At 40.7% G+C, this 26,728-nt stretch overlaps 1 protein-coding gene across 3 annotated transcripts in view; it reads left to right on the top strand.

Moving 5' to 3' along the window:
- RTN4IP1 (reticulon 4 interacting protein 1) overlaps positions 1-26,518 on the top strand; it is a 37,324-nt gene extending 10,806 nt beyond the window's left edge. For 2 of the 3 annotated variants that reach the window (XM_081141222.1, XM_081141221.1), the window contains exons 6-10: positions 7,445-7,493; positions 9,521-9,657; positions 12,177-12,360; positions 15,940-16,032; positions 26,388-26,518. In XM_081141222.1, the coding sequence (XP_080997348.1) occupies positions 7,445-7,493; positions 9,521-9,657; positions 12,177-12,360; positions 15,940-16,032; positions 26,388-26,495 (571 nt within the window). In that variant the 3' untranslated portion in view covers positions 26,496-26,518. The remainder of the gene's footprint in view (positions 1-7,444; positions 7,494-9,520; positions 9,658-12,176; positions 12,361-15,939; positions 16,033-26,387) is intronic. The other variant, XM_081141223.1, reaches the window with a different exon arrangement.
- Positions 26,519-26,728: the final 210 nt, after the last annotated feature.

Here is a 26,728-nt window from a genome sequence, read left to right as displayed (position 1 = left end):
TTTTTTTATTATTATTTTTTATTGAATTTATTGGGGTGACATTGGTTAATAAAATTATATAGGTTTCAGGGATACAATTCTAGAATACATCATCTGTGTATTGTACTGTGTGTAAAGTCTGTTTTTCTAACCAGTTAATTAAAAAAAACAAAACCCCAGCAATGATAAAAATACCCATCAGCACCTTGGAAGATTTTATAGGATGTTTTTAATAACAAACCACTTTTTGAAATAAGACAAAACTTTCTAAGAGTTTGATCGTGTTTACCTTTCTCTTTTTGTTATACATATAATTAATTCTTGCAACAATTGAGCATCAGTGAAGCAAGGGGATAATTTTACATTGATGTCATGTAAAATGTCATTTTTGCCCACACTTTGGTATTACTAGAAAATGTCAGCTGAAATGATTTCCTTCTTACCTGCCCATCCATAGTTTCTTCATGATTTATTCAGTAGGAACACACAAGGCTCTTAAAATGAATACAAATTTTTTAAAAAGTGGTTACACCAGATATATTTTTTTAAAGCAGTCCGATCTAATGGTTATATTTATTAGTAATGTCATGGTCCACCGTGAATATTTCATACTCTGCCTGAAATTCATTTTTTGCTGGAAAAGTTGTGCTTGACTCTGTTAGACAGAAGTATTTGAAAGTGTTAGAAATGAACCATTCCTCCTTCACAAAATAAATTTAACTTTTAAATTGTGTGTACTTAAAACTCAATGCAGTGAATTTAGGAATGCTATTCATTGTTTCCTTTTTGAGATCAGGCTTTATGACAGTAACATTTTGTCAAGTAAGGGTAAATTAGGCATCTGATTAATTCTATTTATAGAATTAGGCTCAAACTTAAAAACACTGGATTTACCCCTCTTCCCCCAGTGTGCTTATATCGGTAATAATAACAGCTTCCTTCTGTCAGATGCCTTCACCTGCTTGTTTTTCACCCCACCCGTTTTGCCCCCCTCCACTCCCACCACCCCTTTGGACTTTGGGTTTTCATTTATATTTGACTAGGTTGTATGGTTAGAGGGTTAATGGGAAGGAGAAAGAAACCCCCGCATTTTACTTGTTCCAAGAAATTGTGGGGTTGGGAAGAGGAGGAGAGGGAGAGTGGAGGTGCTGGCCTGTCCAGTGTGATGCAAACGAATGTGGCCTCTACTCCTGGACCTGTTCTCCAGGAGCTCCAGGAGAACTCAGTTAAAGGAATTAGTAGAAAACTTTTTCCTGGCAATTTGTATTTTAGAGATGAGTTTTCTAGGTGGCAGGGTAACTGTCTTGTGGAGTTTAGAAGTCATTTACTTTTCAATGCTCTATAATTAGTTTCCAGCCTTGCCATTCAACTGCAGCTGTTCTCACGGGAGTCATAGCTGACTAAGTTGTGATGTGGGCTGGGCCACTGGGGCAGCATCATTTTGTGGGTCCTCATATATGAATTAACTTTATCAGTAGTGTATTGTAAGTTTTTACAAGTCTTTTAATTGCAAGAATTTTCTACAGACTGGCTTCTGGTTCTGTACATCTCTGGTTCTGTTACACCTTGTTTAACCGTGTTTTTACTTCATTGCTCTCATAATCCAGTGCAAGGTACAATGGTACTCAGTCTTATCATAATAACATTTAATGATGCCTTATTGTGTTGTCATTTGTTACAGGGGCCCTAGGCAAGAACTTCAAATGGTAGAGCAAAAAGATATTTTCCCTACCCTACAGAGCCAATGAAGCTTAAGTTTTGGGTCCTGAGAGGAGCCCCAGCAATATATTTGTGTGGACATATTAGTGGGAAGTAGGAATGTTCCTGGAAGCCATGTGGGGGAGGAAGAGACTTTCCTCTACCGTTCTAGGTTCTGCTGGCTGATCTACTCATCAAATCAACATGAGACAGATTAACAAGAAAATAAGCAAGTTTAATTATATAAATATGTATGGGAACCCCACATATATGAGAGAGTCAGATATATACATGATAGGTTCAGAGACAGTTAAAATGAGGTATACATGGCATTCTGAGCTAAGGATGAGGTAAAGTGCCTTGGGGCTTCAGAGGGGAGGAAGGTCATTCAGATATTTAGTAAGAAGTTTACTGTGCCTTACAGATACGTCATAAAAAGTTATTTCTTGTGATAACACTTACTATAGGCAAGATCCCTAATTTAAGTTCTTTAAGGGGGAGATAAAAATTTCTCTTAAGCCCACAGAGTCTCGATTGCCTTCAGCTTGAAATAATCCACATGCCAAAGTGTCACTTCTTGGGGGGCCTGTTCTGAACCCTCTCATCATCCTTATACCAGGACAGCCTATAACAACAGCTCTATTCAGAAATTACAATAAATACATCAGTATTTCCCACTAAACCCAAAACAAATGTATGTTTTTTTAAAATACGTTTTTAAAAATTGTATTTTAGAGAGGAGGGAAGAGGGAGAAGGGAGAGAGAGAGAGAAACATCAGTGAAAGAGAAGCGTCTATCATCGATCAGCTGCCTCCTGCATATCCCCTGCTAGGGATGGAGCCCACAATCCAGGCATGTGCCCTGACCGGGAATTGAACCAATGACCTCTTGATGCAAAGGTCAAGACTCAACCACTGAGCAACACTGGCTGGGTGCAAATGTACTTTTAAATCAACTTTCCTTCAGCCAAATTTAGTTAGTGTCACCTGAGAAGAGGACAAGTATAATGGAGTATAAGAGTGGAAAGAGACAGAACTTTTAACTGATTGTGCTTAATATGGGCGGAAAAGTAATTTTCACTCTACCTTTCCGTGTTTTCTGCTGGGAACCCTGTAAAAAGATTTAAAAGAGAAAAACAAGTAGAAGTTTATTAGCATGCATACCTCATGTATACATGGGAGATACCTCGGGGGGGAAATTCCTTCAGCTTAAACTATTCATTATGCCAAGGTGCCATATTTTGAGGTCGAATGTCCTGAACCCTGTCAGCTCCATGGTAAATCCTTCTCTCACCACACTACTTCTCTCTCTCATTCACCCTACTGTTGCCATCCTAAATGATCCTGCCCTCTGTCTCTCTTCATTCCCTCTGTCCTGCACCAGATTGAAAGAACCAGTTCCCACTGCCTATCCCATTTGGGGAGATGTGTTCCCAGTACCCTGGGCTGAAATTCTGAATGCATTTCCCACAGAATCATTGTTCTACTGTGCATGAGGTTCCTGGTCCATTATGGGTTAACTAAACCTTTTTAAATGGCTACCCCGGGCACCTTGCCAAGGTGTATAAATAGCTTTGTTTTCATGGGAAAATGTGTTTAAAGTTCCAAACAACTAATTCACACGTGAACTCTTCTATAACTTGAGGAATGTCTACGTGAATTACTGAGGCATAAAAGAAGGATACACAAGTCCAGGCTGCCTTGGTCGTGTTCGGTTGATTTGTTTTGCAGCTGTATTTCACTTCCATTAAGTTTCTCACTCACTTCAGGGAGTAAACTCGGCATATTATGATGTATTTGGCTGTCTTTCACTCATTTCCCCCCAGATGCAAAAGGAGTGTGTGAAACTGGAAAATGAGATTCTACATTTTCAGCAGCATCCGTATTTTTTAAAGACCATTTGTTTTTACTGAGGGAAGATTTGGATATATTTAAATCATCTTTATTTCTGAGCCATTAGGACTTAGTAAAGGGCACTCTGCTCTTACAATGTGGCTGTTTCCCCCACCACAAGTATGTGGTCTGAGGGGAATTGTGCAAGTCATTTACTTCTATGTTAGAAAGGCAGAGAAACTAAACATAAGCCTAAATTAGGTTGAAAATGCCAATTCTTTGTCATTAATTCCTAGAGTATACCTTCATGATCATCATTTCACAGGTGATGAAGCTGAGGCCTAGATACTAAGTTAGTGAAAGAGTTGGAACTAGAACCCAGGTTTCTAGGTGCCTAGCTCTGGCATTCAGAGATTTCAGGGGCTAAGCCAGAATATAGAAATTTGAAAGATGATCCCCTACTTCTGGAATTCTTGCTATTTTTTAGTATATTTCATATATTTTTTATTTGTAAGGCAATTAGGGTGTTGATACCCTTGCCTCATATAGGATTATAATACTGAAAAACGTGATTGTAGAGGACTTAGGGGCCCAAGAACTAAATAAAAAGTGACTCAGGAAAAAAAAAGCCAGCATTGCTTTAGTGCCTTAACATATTTTAGGGAGAATTCAGAGATTGGGTAGAAATTACATAAAATTAGATTTATGTAATTAATTACATAATTAATTAAGAATTAATTAATTAATTCTTAGGGTTTAAGAATTCATAAGCAGTGTAATAATTATTCATACTTTTGACCATATTTTATATATCTGCCACATTGTAATGCCCAATGACTTCAAAAGAAGCTCTATATGTGGACTTAGGATGTAACAGAGAAATGCGATAAAAAAATCTTAGCAATTTTTAATTATAGTGCTTTTTGCAAATTGTATTTCCTGGGCAGTTGCTCTATATAAACCAATAAGCAATACAGCACACCTTTCTTTACTATAACAGGCTTCTACTTAATGAGGTTTGAGTATATATTGTAACCATCATAGCAACTAGGTAGAAAGTATTCCCTCTATAGCACATAAGTGAAGGGCAGCTGGGGGTAAGCACAGCAGTGTTTTCCCTTTGTAGTGAAAGTGCTTTGAAGAGTACAAGAATAAGTTAGTTCAGCCACAGGACTTCAAACTGTAGAGAACCAACTGACTTAGTGCTGGCTTGAAAATTTATTTTGCCTGCTGTCCCTTTGTGGGACTTTCTTTGAAATAAAGTATGGGCCCTGGTTGAACCTGCACAAAACATGGAGTTTGCAGGACCAGAGAATGTTGTGTCCCCAGGGCTTCTTGACCAGCTGACTGATGGTATGTAGCACTTCGGTAGGCTTGCTCCTTGCCTGTTTTACACTAGGGCACCATCAAGTGGCAACATCAGGAACTGGAGCTGCTATTGCAGCTCTCCCTCTTCGGCCAAGCACTGCTGAGAAACTTATTTTTGCTTTTTTATTTGGAGGAATGGGCCTGCTTTGGATCAAGAGTTATAGGGAAGTGATGAACTGTCAATAATGAGGTCAGAGAGGTGTCTGGCAATTGGATCCTTAGGCAGCCATTATATTTGGCATCATCTTAAATCCAGCATTCTCAGAGAGAGAATTATAAATTATTTAAAGCCCTTTTCTTTACTGGAAAAAACTTTAATGCAGTCTTTCAAATAGGCAGGTGATTTCTTCATTTGGGTAATAGCAATTGTTGCCTTAATTGTAGGATATAATGCTGATTTAGATTTTGTTTTCTGTACACTGTATTATGTGTTCACCATTCCAAGTCAAGTCTCTGTCCATCACCATTTCTCCCACCTATACCCTCCTCTACCTCCCTCCACCTTTCTCCACCCTGCAATCACCACAGTGTCTATGAGTTTTTCCTCTCTTTTTTTTTCTTTTCTGCTCAATTCCCCCATCCCCTACTCCCCAGTATCTGCTGCATTCAGGGTGGTATCCCCAGTGCTGGGCATACTGTGAGGTCTCTGTCCTCAAAGCCTTGCAGAATAGCTTGGGAAACAAGTGAATGAATGAAAATTAACAATGTGACAAATGCCAAATGCAGTGGCATGGGTATAGTCTTTGGACTGTCTCAGGGGTATTGTGCAGGAAAACTGGGACTTGAGCCTTCAGAGGAAGGGAGACCTTAGCAGATAGTGAAGGCATTTGAGAGCCTGATGAATGGGTCAGTGTCCATGGGACTTGGGGGCAAGAAGTGAGGGGGCCAGGGTGGCTGAGAGTTCTGGTCAGGAAATACTGAGAGGGGTCAGAGTTGAGATAATTAGGCTGTGAAGAGCTTAAATGAGAGTTTGACTAGTTACCTTTCTATAAGAATGAACCACAGTAAGAGGGTAAAGGTGGATGAATTAATCTTTGGATGTATAAGTGAGGCAGTTTTAATGCTATTTCCTTTCATTTAGGAAATACTAAAGCAACTAAATGTGTGAATGAAGGGTTTTAGAGGAGTGGATCTTTAAAGTTTCTTCTATTTATAATTTTGTGAAATTAATGTAACTCTTCTAGAAGGAACAAATTTAGAAGGAGACTTTTAAAATTTCATTTAATGGTATTAATTTCAAAGGGAACAGCCGGCTCAGAAACTTTACTAGTAACTTTTAAGATCTAAGGAGTGACAACCAGCCTTCTATGATTTGAGTAAGAGAGAAAAAACTAAAATGAAACTAGTGTTAGGATTGTAGACAGAATACATGTTCCAAGTTCTGGTATACTTGCTAGAGACAGGTGGAAATATTCTCTGTGCTTTCTAGCAGCCAAGCCAAAGAGGGACCCACAACTAGCAGTTACACACTTTGTAATGACAAATAGAAGTCCAGCTACTCCTACCACTTAATCTTCAGAAAAATGTTTTTCTGTAGGCACTCAGAATTCTCATGAAGAATTTTCTTAACGGTATCTCCTTAGCTAATGTGTCCAATGTCAAATTGTCACTAAATGTCCCTCAGCCTATATTGCTAGCATAACACCAAAGTGCAGTTCAGTACAAACAATTTTCTGGGGATCTGAAACTATTCAGTCTAAGGAAGGTGATTCACTGGAGCCCTGGCTTAACAAAAATAAAATTTACTAAGAGTATATAAAGCAGTGATTCTTGAATAGTGAGATTCTCTTTTGGGTCACACATTTCTTTGGGGAACTGATAATAAGTCTGGATCCCTCCCCACCCCAATGCACTATGCATACTCACACCAAATTTTGTGTATTATTTCAGTCTGTTCACAATTTCAGAGGGTTCATACCCTTACACCCCCCCCATCCTCACTCATCCATAAACTTCCCAATGTCCACCCTTGGTACAAAGTTGCAGAAGGGCTACAGTAATCAAACATGATAAAAACCTGGAACACAAGAATGTTTGTGCTGATAGGACAGATTCATCTGCTTTAATAGGAAGCCAAATTGAGGCTAAGATTGATTTCCATTTATGAAAGTCGGTGAGCTTGATGAGACATGTCTGAACAAAAGATGTTTATTCCACTTTGGCAGGAATGTGGTCAGGAATGTGATTTTTCTTAGAGAGCAACTGAATTGCTCTAACACTAAAAAGGATCCCAGAGCGCTCTCTTAAAGAGGAAGCTGTGGTAATTTTAACTTAGAAAAATTGTGAGACAGATGTTACCAAGAACCTCCTGAGCCTCTTGAAAAATACAAATTATTGGTACTTTGGTATTTGGTTTCTTGGTAAAGAGTTCATAGAATGTCTCTAAGCATGTATAGCTTATTGGTGAATTTAAAATAAAAATCCTTGTGTAATAGAATCTTGGGAATTTGAGTGACTTTGCTTTTGAGATTGTTTATCTTTGAACCAATTGCATGTTGAAAATATCTTGTTTATTCAGTTATATTGGCTTAATATTTTCATTAATTGTAGTTTCTTTTGAATTGCAGTGTTTTAATCTTGGGTGCTTCAGGCGGAGTTGGTACTTTTTCCATACAGGTAAACAATTTTTTTTTCTTTTAATTTTGAAAAGCGATTTATACATGCTGTTCCAGGGCTGCTTGTAGTAGAAGTAATACATTAATAATAATAAGACATGATGATGATGATAGTTTAAAACATCCTATATGGTAGCACTTTATAAATGTTAGCTATTTAATCCAACAAAGGTGTTTTATTATTGTTTTTGGTTTTTTGAGATAACTGGTTAATAACCCTTTTTAAACTTCATGTGTACAGCATTATAATTCAATATCTATATACACTACAGTTTGCTCACCACCAAAAATCTAGTTTCTATCCATCACCATATACCCATTTCACTCTCTCTCCTTCCCCTCTGGTAATCACTATTCTATTGTCCCTATCTATGAATTTGTTTTTGTTTTGTTTCTTTTTTGTTTTATACTTCACATGTGAATGAAATAATACATTTTTTGTCCTTTTTTGGTCTGGCTTATTTCACTTAGCATAATACCCTCAAGATCAATGCATGTTGTTACAAATGGTAATATTGTCTTTTTTATGGCTGAGTAGTATTCCATTGTGTATAGTGCCGGAGTTCCTATCATCCGCTCACTGAATTGGGGAAGAGGGGAGAGTACTCCTAGGAGATGCACACTTTGACTTCCTTTTAATTCACTCCTTTTTAATGCACGATTAGAAAATGCTATGGTGTGACTATTTGTGTTCCTCTAAAATCTTAAAAAAATGAAAATAAAAAAATAAAAGTGAGAGATTAGATAGATTATGAATGGTTTTTAAATTCTTTATTCATTTTTTTTGTATTTAACAGATATTTGTTTAGCACCTGTGTATGCCATGGAGTAGGGATTCAGTCATGAACAAAACACGATCTCTTATATTCTAGTGAACCTTTGCAACTTATATTAGAAAGCTCAGGGAATCAATAGTCGTCAGAATGGAAAAAACAACTGATCTCTTATGAACTATAACTATCAGTACAAAAATGTATTGGTGAACTTCAAGTAACTATTCTCAAATTAGGCTGATGTCTCCCTTTTAATTCTGTGAAATTGTCATTATAAAAAAGAATTATGGCAATTTTGGAGCAGGATGCTTTTTGGATACTTAATCCTGAATAATTTAGTTCTTTTTAAATTTAAGTCTAATTATTCCTTATTACTACTTTTTCAAGATTTTTATTTTTTTATTTTTAGAGAGAGAGGGAGAGAAACATTGATGTGAGAAGGAAAAATTAATTGGCTGCCTCCTTCATGCCTCCTAGCGGGGATCAAGCCCACAACCCAGGCATGTGCGCTGACGGGAATCAAGCTGGCATGATGCTTTTGGTGCTCAGGATGATGCTCAGTCAACTTAGCCACACCAGTCAGGGCATTCCTTACTGTTTTAAAAATATAAGGCATCTGCATTTTATATCTTGGGAACTATATATTTAGGTCTTTTTATTTTAAAGATAATCCATGTTTAAAAATAAAATGGCCCTATTTTCTTCACTTCTTTTTAAAAGCACTATATCATTTATTATCTAGTACTGAGAACTAATTGCTGTGATACAGCTGTCTGACTCAAGACTGTACTAACACTTATCGGAGATGCAAATGAAGAAATATTGCTTTTTTATGTTCTGAATATATTTTAAATTGTCATTTTCTGAGGACATTTTTATTTTATTGTATTTTATTATTTTTTGCCATTTACTTTTGTCAACCTTAAAAGTACTAAACTTGAGGCTATCAACTCCTGTCTTTGCTGATACTGGTGAAACATCAAGTCCTTCTCTGATTGGATTGGTTAGAACTTCATAACAATAGGTGACTGGCTGTCTCGTCCAGGGAAAATGAGATCTATTTCTTGGAATTTCTAAGTGAACAAAAGTTGAATCATTTTTACTAGTCTCTGACAGATGGCTTCCTGTAGTTCTTGCTAAGATGAAGCACTTAGAGTTCTCTAGAGATCAGGCTGATATATGTACATGTGGTGCCAACTATTTTTAAAAGCACAGTCAGTTTTCTACTTTCCCCCTCCCTCCCTTTTTTTGGCAGGTAATGAAAGCATGGGATGCTCATGTGACAGCAGTTTGCTCTCAGGATGCCAGTGAACTGGTAAAGAAGCTTGGAGCAGATGATGTAATTGATTACAAATCTGGAAATGTGGAAGAAAAGTTGAAATCTTTAAAACCGTATGTATTAAAACAATGTTCACATTGGGGAGGTCAGAACAGGGACAGTTGATAATGCAAGCCTGAAATGGTTTGGTGGCCTTATGATCATGTTGGAATTTTAGAGAAGAACATATGAAAACACTCCATGTCATTAGAAATCCTAAATGTTGGTTTCTGTTTTAATTCCAGATGTTAATATAGCACAGTAACACAATGAGATAGGTACTGAGGAAGATATTTTCAGTTAACTTTTATTGTTGGTTTGTAACAGGTCTGAAGGCAAAATTGGAAGTGTGTTTCTTTTGATGGCATCTGTCACCACAGGAAGAACTTAGAGCAGTGCATGAAAATTTATGATTAGCACTAAACATGCTTTTAGTGTTTTGGCTTAATAGGGGCTTCACAGAAACAAAGGCAGCATAAATATTGATGATGGAGCACTGTGAATGTTCTCAGTGTCTCTACATGCCAGGCTGTGGTTTGGCCTAATGTACCAAACAGGAGTAGTTTCAGGCATTCTCCCAGGCTGTATTCATCCCAACTGTGGCCCAGGCAGAAATAGAGGGTGTGCTTATTAATCTGGTCTTCATCTGGCCAGTACAAAGCTGAAGCTGAGAGCATAACCTAGGAGTGTTTGGAAAGCTAACTGCTTTTTAAAAAATTATTTTATTGATTTTTAGAGAGATGAAGGGAGAGAGAAACATCCCTGTAAGAGCGCAACATTGATCTGCTGCCTCTAGGAATAGCAGTGTGAGACTGAGGCCAAGGTCAACCCATTCCCCTCTACCTACCCTATGTTTATACACATCTGGAATGTGTCACCAGCGGACAGAGAACCTTACAAATGGAAAGCTGTAGCACGCTCATACTAGCCCACCACAGCTGTGCTACAGTTTGCTCCTCCACATCTCTGGTGCTACTCCTTTTAAGTAGGGGGACCTCACCAGCTTACAAATGCAGGCCATTACTTTTTTTTTTTTTTTTTTACAGCTTTAGTTAACATTGATCTTTATAACCTCTACCTGGAGTTTGGCCTCTGAATCCACCTAGAATAAACTTGTTCCTCCTTCTAAATCACTATAAGAATCTTAGAATCTTATAGCAGGAAAGGGCTTTGAAATTCTTCAGTACAACTCTGTCATGTTATGGTTGAGAAAATCAGGTGTAGAGGGTGTGTAAGTTTTGCATGCTCAAGGTCACTTAATCGTGGGTGGGAGAACTACATCTACAACCTAGTCTCCTGACTTCTTTTTCAAGTGGTGCCTATTCTGTGATACCAGGCTGCCCTTAAGTTTTATTTAAAATAAGTATCATCATTTTTGTTTATTTAAAATTTGGGAAGGAAGAAAATTAAAAGCGGAAACTTTAGAAACTTAAATTCATATTTTTTAATCCTTTCTAATGAAAAGAAAGGTCATTCTCCTGCACTCATAGCCTTCCATTTCTATCTGCCCTTCTTTAGTTTAGACCCAGGAAAGACTCAAGATCCACAAAGGTGGTCAAAGCTGGGTTTAGAAGTTCTGCTGTTTGACTTCATCCAGATGAATTTAGAAGAGAAAATGGATTCACCAAAAAGGAATTTATCTATCAACTTGCTTAATTTTTAAGCATACATTCTCTAAATAGATCTTTGTTTTATTTTCACAAGTATTTAAAAGCTTCATTGGGTTTTATCCCCTTTAAGTAGAATGTAGTTAGACTAGACTTAAGAAGTTGAATATCTGTCAGTGCCTGTGGATTCCATTATGACTGGATTTTCTGGGCATGTTAGAGCAGAATTGAAGACTGAGAGCAGGCTGTTGATTTCTCTTTATACATTGTCCTGATGCTATACATGAAACAAACAAAAAATAGAACGTTCCAAGTGAAGAGCATGCTTCTATAAGCAGTTCTGAATCTAGAGGGATTAAAAGCAAATAGTTCTTGTGGGTGAAAACCTTACATACTAGTCATTCCAGTATTTCTGTGCACTAAAAAATACTTTGACTTGTATGGGATGCATAGCTTTGCAGTTTTCTATAAAGCTTGAGTTGGGGTTTCTCAACTTTGGCAACCTTAGTTTTTCATCTATTGGCTTTTGGGGCTGGATAATTTTTTGTTGTGAGGGGCTGTTCTGTGCACTGTAGGGTGTTTATCATCATCCCTGGCCTCTAGATGCTAGTAGCCTCTTCTCACCACCTTCCACAGTTGTGACAATTAAAAACGTCTCTAGACATTGCCTAATATGTCCCCTGGGAGCTAAAGTCACCCTCTGTTAACAACCAATTGTTTAAGTCTTTCTTAAAGTATTAGAAAATATGGTTTTATAACAACAGCAAAATCAGTCACATTTGACTTATCTTGGAGAAAAGCCAGAGAGTCCGTGAATGGGTATGGCCCTTTCTCCTTTGTCAAAGCGGCCTCTCCTCTGCTGCATGCTTGGTTTGTGAGCTGTCCCTGAAAGAGACCCCATGGCTAACTGGTGGTGGGAGTGAAGAGGGATTGGCGTTCTGGGCAAAGACTGATAAGGGTGTTTCAATTTCATTCTTCCTCTCCAGGTTTGATTTTATCCTTGATAATGTGGGCGGATCCACTGAAACATGGGCTCTGAATTTACTCAAGAAATGGTCAGGAGCCACATACGTGACTTTGGTGACTCCTTTTCTCCTGAACATGGACCGGTTGGGTATAGCGGATGGCATGTTGCAGACAGGCGTCACCATGGGTTCTAAGACATTAAAGGTAGGATTAGAGTCCTGGTTGGTGAGAGCAAGCAGGTGCTAATGCTTCTGGAAGTTGATTCCCACCTCTTCGGTTTCTTTCATCTTGGAGGCAGCACAGCACTGTGGCTACGAGCATGGGTTCTGGAGTCACACACTGACTGGGTTCAGAGTCTGACCTCCACTTAGTAGCTGTGTGACCCCTTGCAAGTCAATGTCACTAAACCTTGATGCCTTCACCTGTAAAATGGGGCTAATAGGATATCTGCCTTACTTCATGTTGTAAGGATTTAATGAGATAATACATGTGAAGGACTTGGCACAATAAAAAGCCCCTGATCAATGTTAGCCTTTATTAATTATTACCATCTGATATACCTTCTACTTTCTTGCCTGTTCCTGATGGCATCTGTCTTCACCAGTCTCAACACATACAGTCTCTTGTATGGGAAGGTGAAAACTTTATTAAGACCATGTGCAGTTGGCTGTTTTTATGTTCATAGGATTGTGATATGCCATTGATTCCCAGCTGGGGCTTTCAGACCTTTAGAAGTCCATGAGCAATGTTTGAATTTCAAAAACCTGAAGGAAATTGTATTCTTACTTCAGTGAGGCTACAAAGACTAAGAGAACCATCAGGCCTTTTCTGGAATTATATTAACTTGTCCTAACACTGCATATCCCATGTGGATCAGAAACTAGCTATTGATGGCATTCTGGGAGTTTCTGAGGCTTGATCAGTCAGCCTGTTAACAGGGCCACTGTTACCAGGGCTGTAAGGAGCTCTGTCCCCCACCTGAACACATCCAGTGTGTGGTGGGCCTTGGAGATGCGTAGATCAGCCTTGGTTACAGAACTGATAGCTTGAGAGACTGCTCTCTACTTAACGTGATAGCCTGTTGTCCTCACAATGATGATAGAGCCAAACATAATTCCATGTTATACACTGTTGGTAGTAATAGATCATTGGTTTAAAGTCTGAATTAGTGTTAAGTTGGAATAAGTGATATAAAAATGAAGATAAATTCTATTTCATTAATCAGACAAAACACGTTAGATCCAGGAAAAAGGCTGTAGAAGGTTCCTTTACAGTAAAAGGTTGTGGCTCACTGTGTTGAGCCCTCCACCACTGACCCATGTTTGTGAGATGACTGGCTAGATAATTATCTTAACTTTTTTTCCTAGAAATTCATTTGGGACCTTTTGGGGAGTGAAATTTAGGACCTTGGTCTCTCGAATTTTGTGTACTAACTAAATACTTAAAGGTAGTAAAGAAGAGTTGTGGTAGAGGAGAACAGTCCTCAATTCTTAGGAACCGCGTGTGGGTAATAGAGGTAAACACCCAGCACAGTGCTCCAGGGTCTTCATTTTCATTTGATTCAGACACAGCCAGAAACAGTGTCCACAGGGTGCTTTGTGAGAGAAACGAATCATAACTGTCCTTTTTCTCATCTTTCCCTTTTCACAAAACCCAGGCTTTCCAAGAGCTTTAAAATATAAGTTTAAGTTTTCTATAAGATTTTACAGTTTGTACCAGTGAGACCACTTACAATTTAACCTTCAGAGCTGTCCTCTGAGCGTAAAACAGGCAAAGCTCTCTTCATTTTCTCTTTCCCCCTGCTTGAAAGATGATAGTAGTAATCTCATGTGAAAACCTTTTAAGTAGTTTCTGATGTCTTTCTGAGAATGTGCACAGTTAAAGCCTCATTGTAATGCTCCAGGCTCTCCTGCCTGCTTTGGTTTACTCTCTCCTGTAATGGCCTGGAAAAAACACACAGATGCCTTAGAGCAGAATGTAAAAATTCTGCTGTTGCAGACCAAAAGTTTCACTTTACAGGGCAACCCGCTGTAAAGAATTATAGACAGGGCAGTGGTGACTATTATTGTTCCTTCTTTAAAATTCTAAACAATTACCAGAATGTTTTAATTGTGGTCTATAAGGCCAGACCTTAGCAGGAAGTACATGAGCAGGTCTTCTGTGATTGTAATTAACTAGGCCCCCTGTAAACTTGGGATAACCTCAGTGCTTCAAACTGTATTTTTTTGCTTTCCTTTTTAAAGTTAGTTACCTAGACCAGTGTTTCCCAACCTCTTTCATGCTCTAAAACACATAGAAAATGGTAGTATTTGAAGAGAATATTGAGGCTGCTGTTGGTCAGGAGCAAACTATCTGGAGACTCTGCCAGCCCAGGTTCAGCCTTGCTCCCACAAGGGCTGACAGGAGTGCATGTCTCATCACACCTATTCTGGGGTAAGCTTGGTTCTGTTTGCATCTGTGGTCTTGGGATAATTATTAATGGTGACTCCATTAACTCTTAAAATTGTTCCAGGTTAGACAATAAACTGTAGGGTCAGTTGACCAAGCCAGTATGCCATTCCTGGCACACCCACTGGGAAGCTCTGCCTATACAGCAGCTTGGTTCTATCTTTATTTCTATAGTATTAAACTCTGATTTGATACTGCCTCAATCTTCCCTCAATGAGCTTTACTTTTAGCACATGATAAATACTTATTGTATACTTTTTATGGATCAGGCACTCAACGTACATTCTCATATAATCCTTCCAACGATCCTGTGCGCTAGGTGGTGGTGTCACCATTCTGCAGGCCTGGAAACAGGCTGAAAGTAGCTTGACCTAAATAACACAGCTATTACGTACCTGAGCTCGAGTAGCAGGGGAGTTCCATTACACTTGCCAGCTTCCTGCATGGTATCGCGCTGAGGGATCGTGAGGGCAGGCTCCGGGAGAGCCTGAGCTGCTCCACAGCAGTTGTGGGAAGGTGTGGGGAGGGAGGCAGCCTCTGGATAGTTCACATCTGGTGAAGTGTAGTTGGGCAGGTTGTTGAGGTATTGTGGAGACTCTCCGCTCACTTATTATTTTGATCATGGCCTAATAATAATAAATAATAACAATTCAAAGGAAATTTGGCAGTAGAGTGGTCATAAACCCTCTTGGTATAAGATTTTTGCTTATCTTCACCTGGGGATGTTTTGTCCCGTAATAAATTAGGTGGCTTGGGACTTGCTGTAACTATACGGAAGACCCAGCCATGATGCATAAAAAACTGTAACTTTGTTTTGCCTTTAAAACTCTTATTACTTTCAGAGCCAGAAAAAAAATGATTGGATTTCTTTTTAGATTATATTTTGGTGCCTTATACTCCCAAAGAATTCTTGAATAAGGTAAAAAGCTCTTTTCTGGTGCCTCTGAGCCTTACTCAAACCTTAGTAGAGAAGGCCTAGAGGTCTCAGCCCTAGTTTCTCATGGGGAAAAGTTGAGTGTGTAAGACCAGCTAGACTGTCACTTTCAGGAGAACTTTCTTGTACTTACTTGCTTGCCAGTCACAAGTTGGTGAAGAAGCCTGAGTTCACAGGGATATTTCTTTGTTCATTCACTTACTGAACATTCATGGAGCACCCACTGTCTGTCAGCCACTGTGCTAAGGCGCTGGGCATATAGCTCACTGTGGCAGCATGAAATGGGAAGTCAGTTTGTCTGTCTTAGTTATCCAGAAAACACTTTTCTCTAAATCTGCATTTAGTCAGATTTTACCCTTTCCTATATTTGACATGTCTTTTTTTCTTTTTTTTCTTCTTAGCATTTCTGGCAAGGAGTTCATTATCGCTGGGCCTTTTTCATGGCCAGTGGTCTATATCTGGATGACATTGCAAAACTGGTGGATGAGGGAAAGGTATGTGCAGCCTATTTTGTTGCTAGTGTTCCTTGTAATTTCAGTGACCTGCCCACCAAGCCCAGTCAGTGGGAACTCTGCAGAGGTAGGCTCGACCAGCATACGTGCTGCCTCACATGGCCAAGTTTAGGTGCTGTGGTTTTGATTCTATCTCCAGGGGAATCACAGACATAGACTAGTACATCTGCAAAAGCTTACGCCAGCTAGTCTAATGCTCTTGGTTTATAGATGAAGAGGCAGGCCCAGAGAGGTTATATGATTTTCCCGAGGACAGTGGGTTAGTGGTTAGCAGAGCTGGGATCTGTAACTGGGCTGCTAATATTTTGGCGATGGTCCTGAAAAGATGGCACCATGAGGGCAGTCTGCATGGAGGTGGGGGCACGCTCATGAGTTTATAGTGGAACTGCTTCTGGAGGCAAGCAGATTTCCAGGCAGATAAGGAAACCAAACACTGTGGAATCTAAACCCCAAAAGAACTGTAATGGAAGTCAGGTGCCCCGGCCTCCTGTTCCCTGGCTCGTGTAAGAAAATTGAGGGCCAATAAATGGTATCCCTGAGAGGGTTAATGGGCAGGAAATGGGTGAGAACAGATAGAGACTTTGTGGGGATAACTGGTTGGTTTTCTGACTCTGTGTCTGTCCTGCAGTGGGCATTGTGGCGAAGGACTGCTGCTTGTAGTCTGGTCATATCTTTTGGGGTATCAAAAGGCCTTTCAGAGCTGCTGAGAGTTGAAAGGCTCCTCAGGTACTGCCTGTATATTTGGGTTCTTACATGTTCTTAATGGCCCTGCTATTCCATCTCTGGAGGATGACCCAGAGGCAAACTCATATTTTGGTACTGATATTTATGGCTTTATTGAGAGATTATATGGAATTATAGGATAGAGAACCTTATACACCCTAGAGGGTTGCATGAGGGCATAGATAAAATCATTCTCCTTTTACAGATGACAAAGCTGGCTCAAAGAAATAATGGGACATGCTCATTTGCAAAGATGGGACCAGAACTCAGACTTCCGGACTCCCAGTCCCGTGCTTTTCCTTCTCCACCGTTCAGCTGTATTCTTAGTGCTTAGACTGTTCTGGGGCTTCAACTTAGGTTATCTTTTCCTTGTCATTTTACAGTGGGCAGTGAATGGGATTGGAGCAGGGCCAACATTACCACCACATGATCCATGCTAAGCTACTTGCAAAAAACACTTTGCAATGGGCTTGCTTGTGCTGGCACCTGCCCCTTGCTGGCCCATTTCATCTTTCCATTTCAGTTTTTCAGTTTTTGAATGGAATGTTTTTAGGAACTTCTGACTGGTTTTTGCGCATTTAGTGTTTTTTGTTTTTTTTTTATTCTAATACAACCAAGGAAATGTATGATAGTAAAGACCTGCTGTTTCCCAAATTTTTTTATTCCAAAGTTACATGCCTTTTCTTGGACTTCTGAGTGGACAGAGGCTCAGCCTTATATTGACTGTGTGAGTGCTTCTTTGCAGGGTTCTTCCCACATCCCTTGGGATGCTTATTTTATTTCTTGGAAGATGGGACTAAACAATCATCAGATAATTTGGCCCATAGATCTGCACAGTACTCATGTTGTTGAAGCCCCCTTGTTAGAGGTCCCTGTCCTGTAGAGGGCCACCATACAACTGTGCTTGCCCTGATAGCTACTCCAAATTGTCCACTTGCTTACCACTGCTGCTTTGTATTCAAAACACTGTCTCTTTCTCTCTACCTGGAAATCACTGTTTACGAAACAGAAGAGAGGTGACTTGTGTATATGTACCTATCAAATTTGGCAGATAATGGTGGAATGGCTAAAAAAGGACATGATAGAAACAAAGATGCCCTTGAAGTATCCTCAGATGAGAGGGAGTGAAGAAATGTTTTTTTGGCCTTCTCGTGACCAGGGTTATTTGGGCTTGGGAGTAATTCTGACAGTGAAGGGCTCTGGGACAGTGGAAGTTGATATGTGACATTGGATGCCATAATGAAGTCAGCTGTCTTGTCGTACATCCTGCTTCTTTGTGGGTGTGATAGGTCATTGACTGCCTACACTTGGAAATCGGAAAGGATTACATACTAGGTCTACTTACATACCGTGTGGTTAGTAACGATTGTTAAAATGGATGAGGCATTGAAATTGTTCAAGCTTTGGCTGAGCGCTTAATGCCTAATTCACAGGTATCTGATAGAGGAGCTTCACACTGTGAAGCCATGAACCAAAAGAGCCTACTCTTTTAAAATACTTTAAGTTTTTAAATAGATACATATTTATAAGGTTTAAAATTTAAAAGGTAGGAAAAGTAATTTCAAGAAATCTTCCTTTGCCTCCTGTCCCCCAGTCACTGTGATTCCCATGTCGGACACGACCACCGTTACCAGTTTCTTGGGTATTCCAAAGATGTTCTGTGTATAATAAGCTAATACAGAGAATGACTTAGAATTAGCACAGTGAGTATAATGGACTGCTACTGAAATCGTGCCTACAGTTTATTGTCATTTTCTGCTAAGCACAATAACTATTCCCTATTTTTATACTGTTTAGCAAACATTTTTGTAGGAAATGGGAGGGCCATAGCAAATATTATATTTGTGCCAAACATATGTCATTGGCTAGCATACGCAAAGATTAAAATCAGGAAAACCTAGCCCATATCTAGTTTACTGTCCTCACCTCCCTCCACCCTCCATCCTGCCACTGTGTCACATTTGGAGAGACCAAAGCCCTAAGAAGGTCAAGGTCACAGAGCTAGGCAGGGCCCAGGTCTCATGACCTCTGGGACAGTTCCTTCTACCATGCTTTGCTGCCTTTAAAGATTGGGGCAATAATAGTTAAAAAATAAATTTCTCACAGGACCTTCACTGTTTTCTGCTTGCTTAGGCACCCAAACATTAGATAGGTGGAGTTTGAATTCTATCTACAATATCCTCTTCATGAATCTCTCAGTGTCTCTTAAGACTGAGAGGAGGTAGTGAGGCAGTCTTTAGACCACAGTCAGCCACCAATAAAAATGACTGTGCCTTTTTAGGAAAAATATTTATACATATTTGCCTTTATATGCATGTATTAGTTTCCTATTGATGCTGTAACAAATTACCGTAAGTGTTGTGGCTTTAAACAACACTTATTATTTTAGCTGTGGAGGTCAGAGTCCAAAATGGGTTTGCAGGACTGTGCTCCTTTGGAGGCAGGTGGTGGGAAGGGTCTGTTTCCTTGCCTTCTCCAGTTTCTCTAGAGGCTGCCTGTATTCCTTCGTTTGTGGCCTTACATCACTTTAACCTTTGCTTCCATTATCATCTCTTTCTATGACTAATCCTTCAGTCTCCCCCTTATAATGACCCTATGATTATGTTGGACCCACCCGTCGGTTCTCCCATCTCAAGATCCTGAACTTAATCTCATCTGCAGAGACCCTTTTGCAAAGTAAGTTATCACATTCACAGGTTTTGGGGCTGTTACTCTGGCCGCCACAAACACAAAATAACTCAAAAGATATGAAAGAAACTTGAAATATTGGTTGCCCTTGAGGAGGGGAGGGGAACTAGATGGCTAGGGATCAAGGATGGGAAGGAGATTTTTCTTTGTACCCTTTCATCTTTTTGAGTATGTTTCTTTGTACACATTCCTCATGTAATTATTAAAGACCTTTGAAGACCCTTTAGTGTCATCAGGTCTATCAAAGATCCTATGTGACCAGCCAAGCTTCTTGGTTGAGTGATGATGTAGATAGCTCTGTTTATGTCTTTATTTTAGCCAGCATCAGAATAGTTCCTGTGTACTAACTTGAATCTAATTCAGAACATTTACTGAGGGCCCGCTAGCACTCTGTTTCCCCCAGGAGGGTGTGGAGAGATGTACTGGCCATGCTGAGTTACCTATGAGCTCCCTGCAGCAATGGAAATGTTCTCTGTCTACACTGTGCAGTATGGTAGCCACTGGCCAACTGAGGGACTGGATTTTTCATTTTATTTACTTTTGATTAATTTAAATTTAGATAGCTACATTGACTAGAGGTTACTATATTGGAAAGTACAGCTTTAGAGAATAAAGTACTAAGTTCTGAGTTAGGCAATTTCCCAGACCCCTGTTGGGATGGCCAGGCCCTAGTTTGGGCAATGAATTACATTCCAAAACTGTAGGCTCCTTATTTGCAACTGGATTTTTTTCTCCATAGGAAGAATGCAGTGATCAGGGATTGAATCCTAGGACCACTAGAGGAGGGTTATCTTGCCAGATATGGCAGCTAGCTCATGGATCTCAAGCCTTGATGCCGCAGACATTTCTGAAGAAACTGAGATTCTTTCTGTGGGGAAATGTAGGCGGAATTGCTCTTCACATCTGGCAGGAATGAGTGCCTTTTTTCAGGGGACCTAGGGACAAGTCCTGGATACTGTCCAAAATGGGCACAGTTACTCCCTTGGAGAGTATCCCCATCCCACCCCCCCACCCCATCCTACCACCTATTTTCCACCTTAATGTTTTCTATCTAGGGCAGGAAGTTCCAGAAATAGCGAATTCAAACAAAGTTGGCTTCTTTTATATCTCCTTAGTTTAAGTCCCCTCATTCCCCTTTACCCTGACCCTGGAAATATTAAACCTATCTTAGAGCCATACCTGTTCAAGAGGCTGGAACTGTGGTCCTGTTGCCCCTGTCCTGGGTCCCCGGTGTCTGTCCACAGGAGTGTGGACTTGGACTCATGCCAGGAGCCCTTAGGTCTCCCTTGGTGTCTGTCACTCATCTGTCTCTCCTCATGCCCTACCCCCTGTGAGATCTGAGGTTTCCATGTCCAGTGGAGGCTAAGGCAAGGGCCTGTGAGGAGGTGGGTAGACTGTGACTCGAGCTTCCCTCCTCACACTACATTCTTGCATGCAGTCCTGAAATCAGGAGTCCTGGACCCTAACTGTGGCTCCTGTGCTGACTGCTCTGACCTTGCACTCAGCATTTAACCACTTGCAGTTCTGTTTCCCAATCTATCAGATAGGTTTGCTTAGTACTTGGGTGCCTTTTAAGCGCTGCTGTTCTGTAGTTCTCACTGGGAAAATGGGGATTGAGCAGAAACCTCCCCGCCCTCTGCCATGCCTGTCTACATGATGTCCTTGCTCCACCAGCTTGCCTGTGCTTTCATGGTGAACAGACTTTTCTTTCCTCTTCCCCTCAAGAGGCAGAGAGGGTTTTGCCTCTGAGGCCAGGAGGCTTGTCCAGAGGCTGGTAAGCATCAGTATGCCTGGGCCACATGGGAGGTTGAGGTTCCCACTGTCCCTGTCTCCTCATAGAAGGGATTTCAGGCAACAAGTGCCAAACCCTGGGGCCTGGCTTTCTCCAGCCTCTGTGTAAGGAAGGTAAGGAGATGCAATCAGGAGACCTCGAGTTTGGGGCCAAGACTGGAATGAGTGCTGCTGCCTGGCGTCTGTCTCCTGGTCAGCTGTGGCCCCATGAGTAGCGGGGAGTGTGGTGTTGAGCCCACACACTTTATAACGGCTTCCTGTGCTGGACGGACTATAGCAGTGTCATCACATAAATGTCCCCACTCACTGCGAGTCACCTTTCTTTCCCCTCTGGTTTTCACTCTGATCCCTTTGTCCCTAACAAAGGAGCAGTGTAGTTCTGACGGGAGGCTGTGCGTAGACACTGCCTCATTATCCAGGTAATCTCCGTTTGCTATCACGTATTCAGCCAACATTGGCATTTGCCTGCCTGTTAATCGAGAGCCCTTTTTTCATTGTCACTTGTGGGAAGAGCTGAAAGACTCATTATGCCACAGTCAGCCTTCTGGGGTTATTCACCACAATAGGCCTGACCAGCCCAATTGAAGTGTGTAGTCACTGCAGGCTGCTGTGTCATCAGTTCCAACCCAGGTCTCCCGTCAGAGTCTAAAGTGAGCAGAGCTGGATGAGCCAAGGCAGTTCATGCTGGATGGAGCAGGTGGAGTCAGGCTTCCTTTGTGACCTCTGGTACCACTATAGCTGCATTGGTTTTGTGACTGGTGTCCAGTGCTCAATGACAAGTTGATATTATTGCCTCCTTTGTTTCTTGATTTCTCTCTCAGGTGCCTGTTTTGTGTACCTACTTTGGATTAGTGCCTAGCACTTAGAATGGGCACAGTCAATCTTTGTGGAATGAATAAATATGTGTATGATATGAGTCAGGGACCCTAAGGATAGAGCAAAAGGATGCAGTGATTCCCACACTAGTGTGCAGAAAACTCACCTGGGAAGCTTATTTAAAATGTATTGTCTCCACCTCATCCCTAGAGATTCTGATTTAGTTCTAACAGGAGGCCAAGGACTCTCTGCATTTTAAGTATGCATTCATTGCCCTAGCTGGCGTGGCTCAGTGCTTAGAGCATCGGCCTGCGGACTGAAGGGTCTTGGGTTCAATTTTGGCGAAGAGCACGCACCTTGGTTGCAGGTTTGGCCTGGTTGGGGCACGTGCCGGAGGCAACCAATCAGTGTGTACACATGGATGTTTCCCCGCTCTCTCTCTCTCCCCCCGCCCCCCTCTCTCTCTGTAAAGCAATGAAAAAATATATCCTCGGATGAGGAGTAAAATAACTAAATAAGCATGCATTCAGGTGATTCCTTTTCAGGTAATCAGCATCCAGAAAACAATGTCCCAGGAGCTTTAAAGAGCGTGCTGGGCCCTGGCTGGTGTGGATCAGTTGGTTGGATATCATCCCATGCACCAACAGGTTGCCGGTTCGATCCCTGTCGGGCACATGGCTGGGTTGTGGGCTTGATCTCCAGTGGAGGGCATGCAGGAGGCAGCTGATTGATGTTTCTCTCTCACATCGATGTCTCTCTCTCTCTCCCTCTCCCTTCTTCTCTCTCCAAAAATCAATTTAAAAATCTTTTTTTAAAAAAGGGAGTGGGAGGTTCGGGAGGTTTCATGTGGGACATGCAGGACACAAGGTTAATGCAGTCCATTCTTTATCAGAGAAGGCAAATAGGTTTCATCTAACAAGCCGGTTCAGGTCTGTTCCTAGTGGCTGCAGTGTTGAGGAAGACTCTGAGATCTTTTTGCTGGGAGGACCATAATTACTAATCCGGGATGTCCTCCATAGGTACAGATAGGAGGAGTGGCATATGTACCGCACATCTGCCCTCTTGGTGGCCTGGACACAGGGCTTAGGGACCAGGTCCTCAGCTGGTATGGTTTCTTAGCACAAGATAGGCCAGCCAAGATGCAGGCTGTAGTAAATTGTTATAATCCTTGACTACCTTTCCCAGCCTTAAGATTGTAGGAGGAGATGTAAAAAGCAGCTAATGATGTATGAAAGGCTCAGTGAGTAATAGTGAGAGCATCGACTCTGGTAGCAGATTGAATTCTGCCTTATCACTTGGCAGCTATGTGATGGGCAACCTACTTAACTCTGTGCCTTAATTTTTTCATCTGTAAAATGGGAATAGTACCTACCTCATAAGGTGGTTATAGGGATTAAATGAGGTAAACGATATAGAGCACTTAGAAGAGCACCTGTCACAGTGAAGACAACACGTGTCAGCGGTTAATTTTATAACGAGCTTATTGTGATTTGTGGGTACAAAAGAATTTTCAACTCTTTGGAGAAGGGAACATTTGGAGTCTGAGATACTCTTCTGGTGGCTGAGCTGTGAAATAAACATAGTACATCAGGTGCATCTGAATACTACAGAACTCTTCTTTCCTTGTAAAAGGAAGTGTCAGAAAACACACATTGGCTTATGCCTTTTGACAACTTAGCCCTGCCTGTGGAGCTACTGGAGGTGTCAATTACTGATTTTGCTTAAAGCTTTGAAAGGGAAGAATTCAGCATGGGGAGAGGGTGCTAACTGGGACCTAGTTTCAGAAGGTGTTTGGCAGTACTAATGAACAGTATGGTAAAAGTATCCAGGCATTTACGAACTGGCTGGTGTGGCTTTCCTATAAATTCTGACCAGCTGCTTCGCTGTTTAGCAAAATTTATTTTTCTGTATTCTTTTAAAAAATATTTTAAAAATATTTTTTATTTTTCAATTATAGTTGACATACAATATTATATTAGCCTCAGGTATACAACATAGTGATTAGAAATTTATATAACTTATAAAGTGATCACCCTGATATTTCCAGTACCCATCTGACATCATACATAGTTACTACACATAGTTATTATTGACTATATTAACTGTGCTGTACTTTACATCCTTGTGACTTTTTTTATAACTGGCAATTTATACATCTTAATCCCTTCTCCTTTTCACCCAGCTTCCCAGCTCCTCTCCCATCTGGTGACCATCAGTTTTGTTCTCGTATCTATGAGTTTGTTAATGTTTCATTTGTTTTTAGATTCTACACGTAAGTGAAATCGTATGGTATTTGTCTCTGATTTATTTAACTTAGCATAATCCCTCAATAACCGTCCATGTTATCACAAATGGCAAGATTTCATTCTTTTTAATGGTTGTATAATATCCCGTTGTATAGATGTACCATATCTTCTTTAGCCAGCCGTCTATTGATGAATACTTAGGTTGCTTCCGTATCTTGTAAATAATGCTGCAATGAACATAGGGGTACATATCTTCTCATATTAGTATTCCGGTTTTCTTCAGCTAAATACCCAGAAGTAGAATTGCTGGGTCATATGGTAGTTCTATTTTTAATTTTTTGAGGAAACTCCATACTGCTTTCTACAATGGCTGCACCAATCTGCATTCCCACCAAGAGTGCACTGGGGTTCCCTTTTTTCCTTACCAACAGTTGTTGTTTTTTGATTTATTGATGATAGCCATTCTGAAAAGTGTGAGGTGATATCTCACTGGTTTTAATTCCCATTTCTCTGGTGATTAGTGACATCAAGCATGTTTTCATATGTCTGTTGGCCATCTTTATGTCCTCTTTGGAGAAATTTGTTTTGGGGTCATTTACCCATTTTTTAATCGGAGTGTTTGGTGTGTTTTTTTTGGTATTAAGTTGTATGAGTTCCCTTATATATTTTGGATATTAACCCCTTATCAGATGTATCATTGGTGAATACCTTCTCACATTCAGTAGGTTGTCTTTTTGTTTTGTTGGGGGTTTTTTGCTGTGCAAAATCCTTTTAGTTTGGTGTAAGCCCATGTGCTTATTTTTTTCTTTTGCTTCCCTTACCCAAGGAAATGTATCCAAAAAATATTGCTAAGAGTGATGTGAAACAGTTTATTGCTTATGTTTTTTTCTAGGAGTTTTATGGTTTCTGGTCTTACATTTTTAAATCTTTAATCCATTTTGAATTTATTCTTGTATATGGTGTAAAAAGATGGTGTAGTTTCATTTTTTTGTATTATCTGTCCAGTTTTCCCAATACCATTTATTGAAGAGATTGTCTTTACCCCATTGTATATTCTTGCCTCCTTGGTCATTGATTATAAGTGATATTTATTAAGCTCCTGCCACATGCCTAGCATTGTTCTGGGTGTTGTGGACGATACAGAAGAGGTGGCCTATACCACAGGTACTCTAAGCTCTGGTCAAGTAGATATGCCAAACAGTTAACAAATTAAAATAAAATCTGTCCTCATTCAGTGCACTGCCTGTGAAGGGGCCACAGGGATACATACAGCAAGACTCTTGGGATTCCCTCTTTGGTATTTACCATACACAGCAGGGTAGGTGAGACGTGTACTCAGATGTAACAAGCAGTCCATGAAGAGGGCCACATGGGTCCTGTAGCAGTTCAGAGAGAACTCTGCCAACTGAGAGGTCAGGAAGGGTGGTATGAGACCTGGGCAGGGAGGGTGGTAGAACACACAGAAGAGAGGCACAAACACACCACGTCAAGATAGTGACAAGCAGACCATGTTGGTGAAGCGTGGAGACTGCGTATGAGGGCTGAGGTTGGGAGGGTGGTGGCCGCTGAATGTGGATTTGGGAGCTGTTGAAGATTTTTGACTAGGAGAGTGACATGACCACCATAAAGCAGAAGTTAGATTGAGCGATGGTGGAGCTGGGCTACCTTATAGAGAGGAGCAGACAGGAGCAGGGGCAGCAGTCACCGCAGTCACAGCCTGGCAGAGAGCTCCTAAGCCAGATGCACAGGACAGATCTGAGAGAGACTGGGTCTGAGGGGTGGGGAATGTCTGGCCCGTGGGCCATATATAACCCCAAATCATTTGGTCTGGCCCTGCCAAGGCAACCGCAGGCGGGACCCAAAACCCAATAAATCTAGGAGCTTTTTTCATAGCCAGTTTTAAAGTTGATAATTTGTATGGCCTGTGAATGATGTTATAAATACCCAAATGGCCCTTGGCAGAGAAAGGTTCCCCACTCCTGGTCTAAGTGAAGAAACTAATTACAGACACCACCTGTCTTGATGGATGTTGGTTTTCTTATCCACCAGTCAACCTCTTATTGTGTTTTACAGATTCAACCAGTTATTGAAAAAACCTTTCCTTTTTCTAAAGTTCCAGAAGCCTTTCTGAAGGTGGAAAGAGGACACGCACGAGGCAAGACTGTAATTAACGTCATTTAAATAAATACTCAATTTAGTGTTTACTGGCTCTCTTATTTGGTGGGTGCCTGTGGGCCCAGACTTTTTCTAGCCATCCCTTTCCAGATTAGACTATACATTTCATGATATAAGTTTAAAAAAACAAACAAAAAGACCACTTTTGCCAGTAATTTTTTATTTTCTGAACTGAGCAGGGCAGAGATTGATTTTGTAGCCGCACCACCACACTTCGCCATCACTCTACCTGCTCAGAA

Source organism: Miniopterus schreibersii (assembly GCF_964146895.1).
Source record: "Miniopterus schreibersii genome assembly, chromosome: 6".
In the NCBI taxonomy this organism is placed as follows: domain Eukaryota; kingdom Metazoa; phylum Chordata; class Mammalia; order Chiroptera; family Miniopteridae; genus Miniopterus; species Miniopterus schreibersii.
This window is presented reverse-complemented; position numbering and strand designations above follow the sequence as displayed.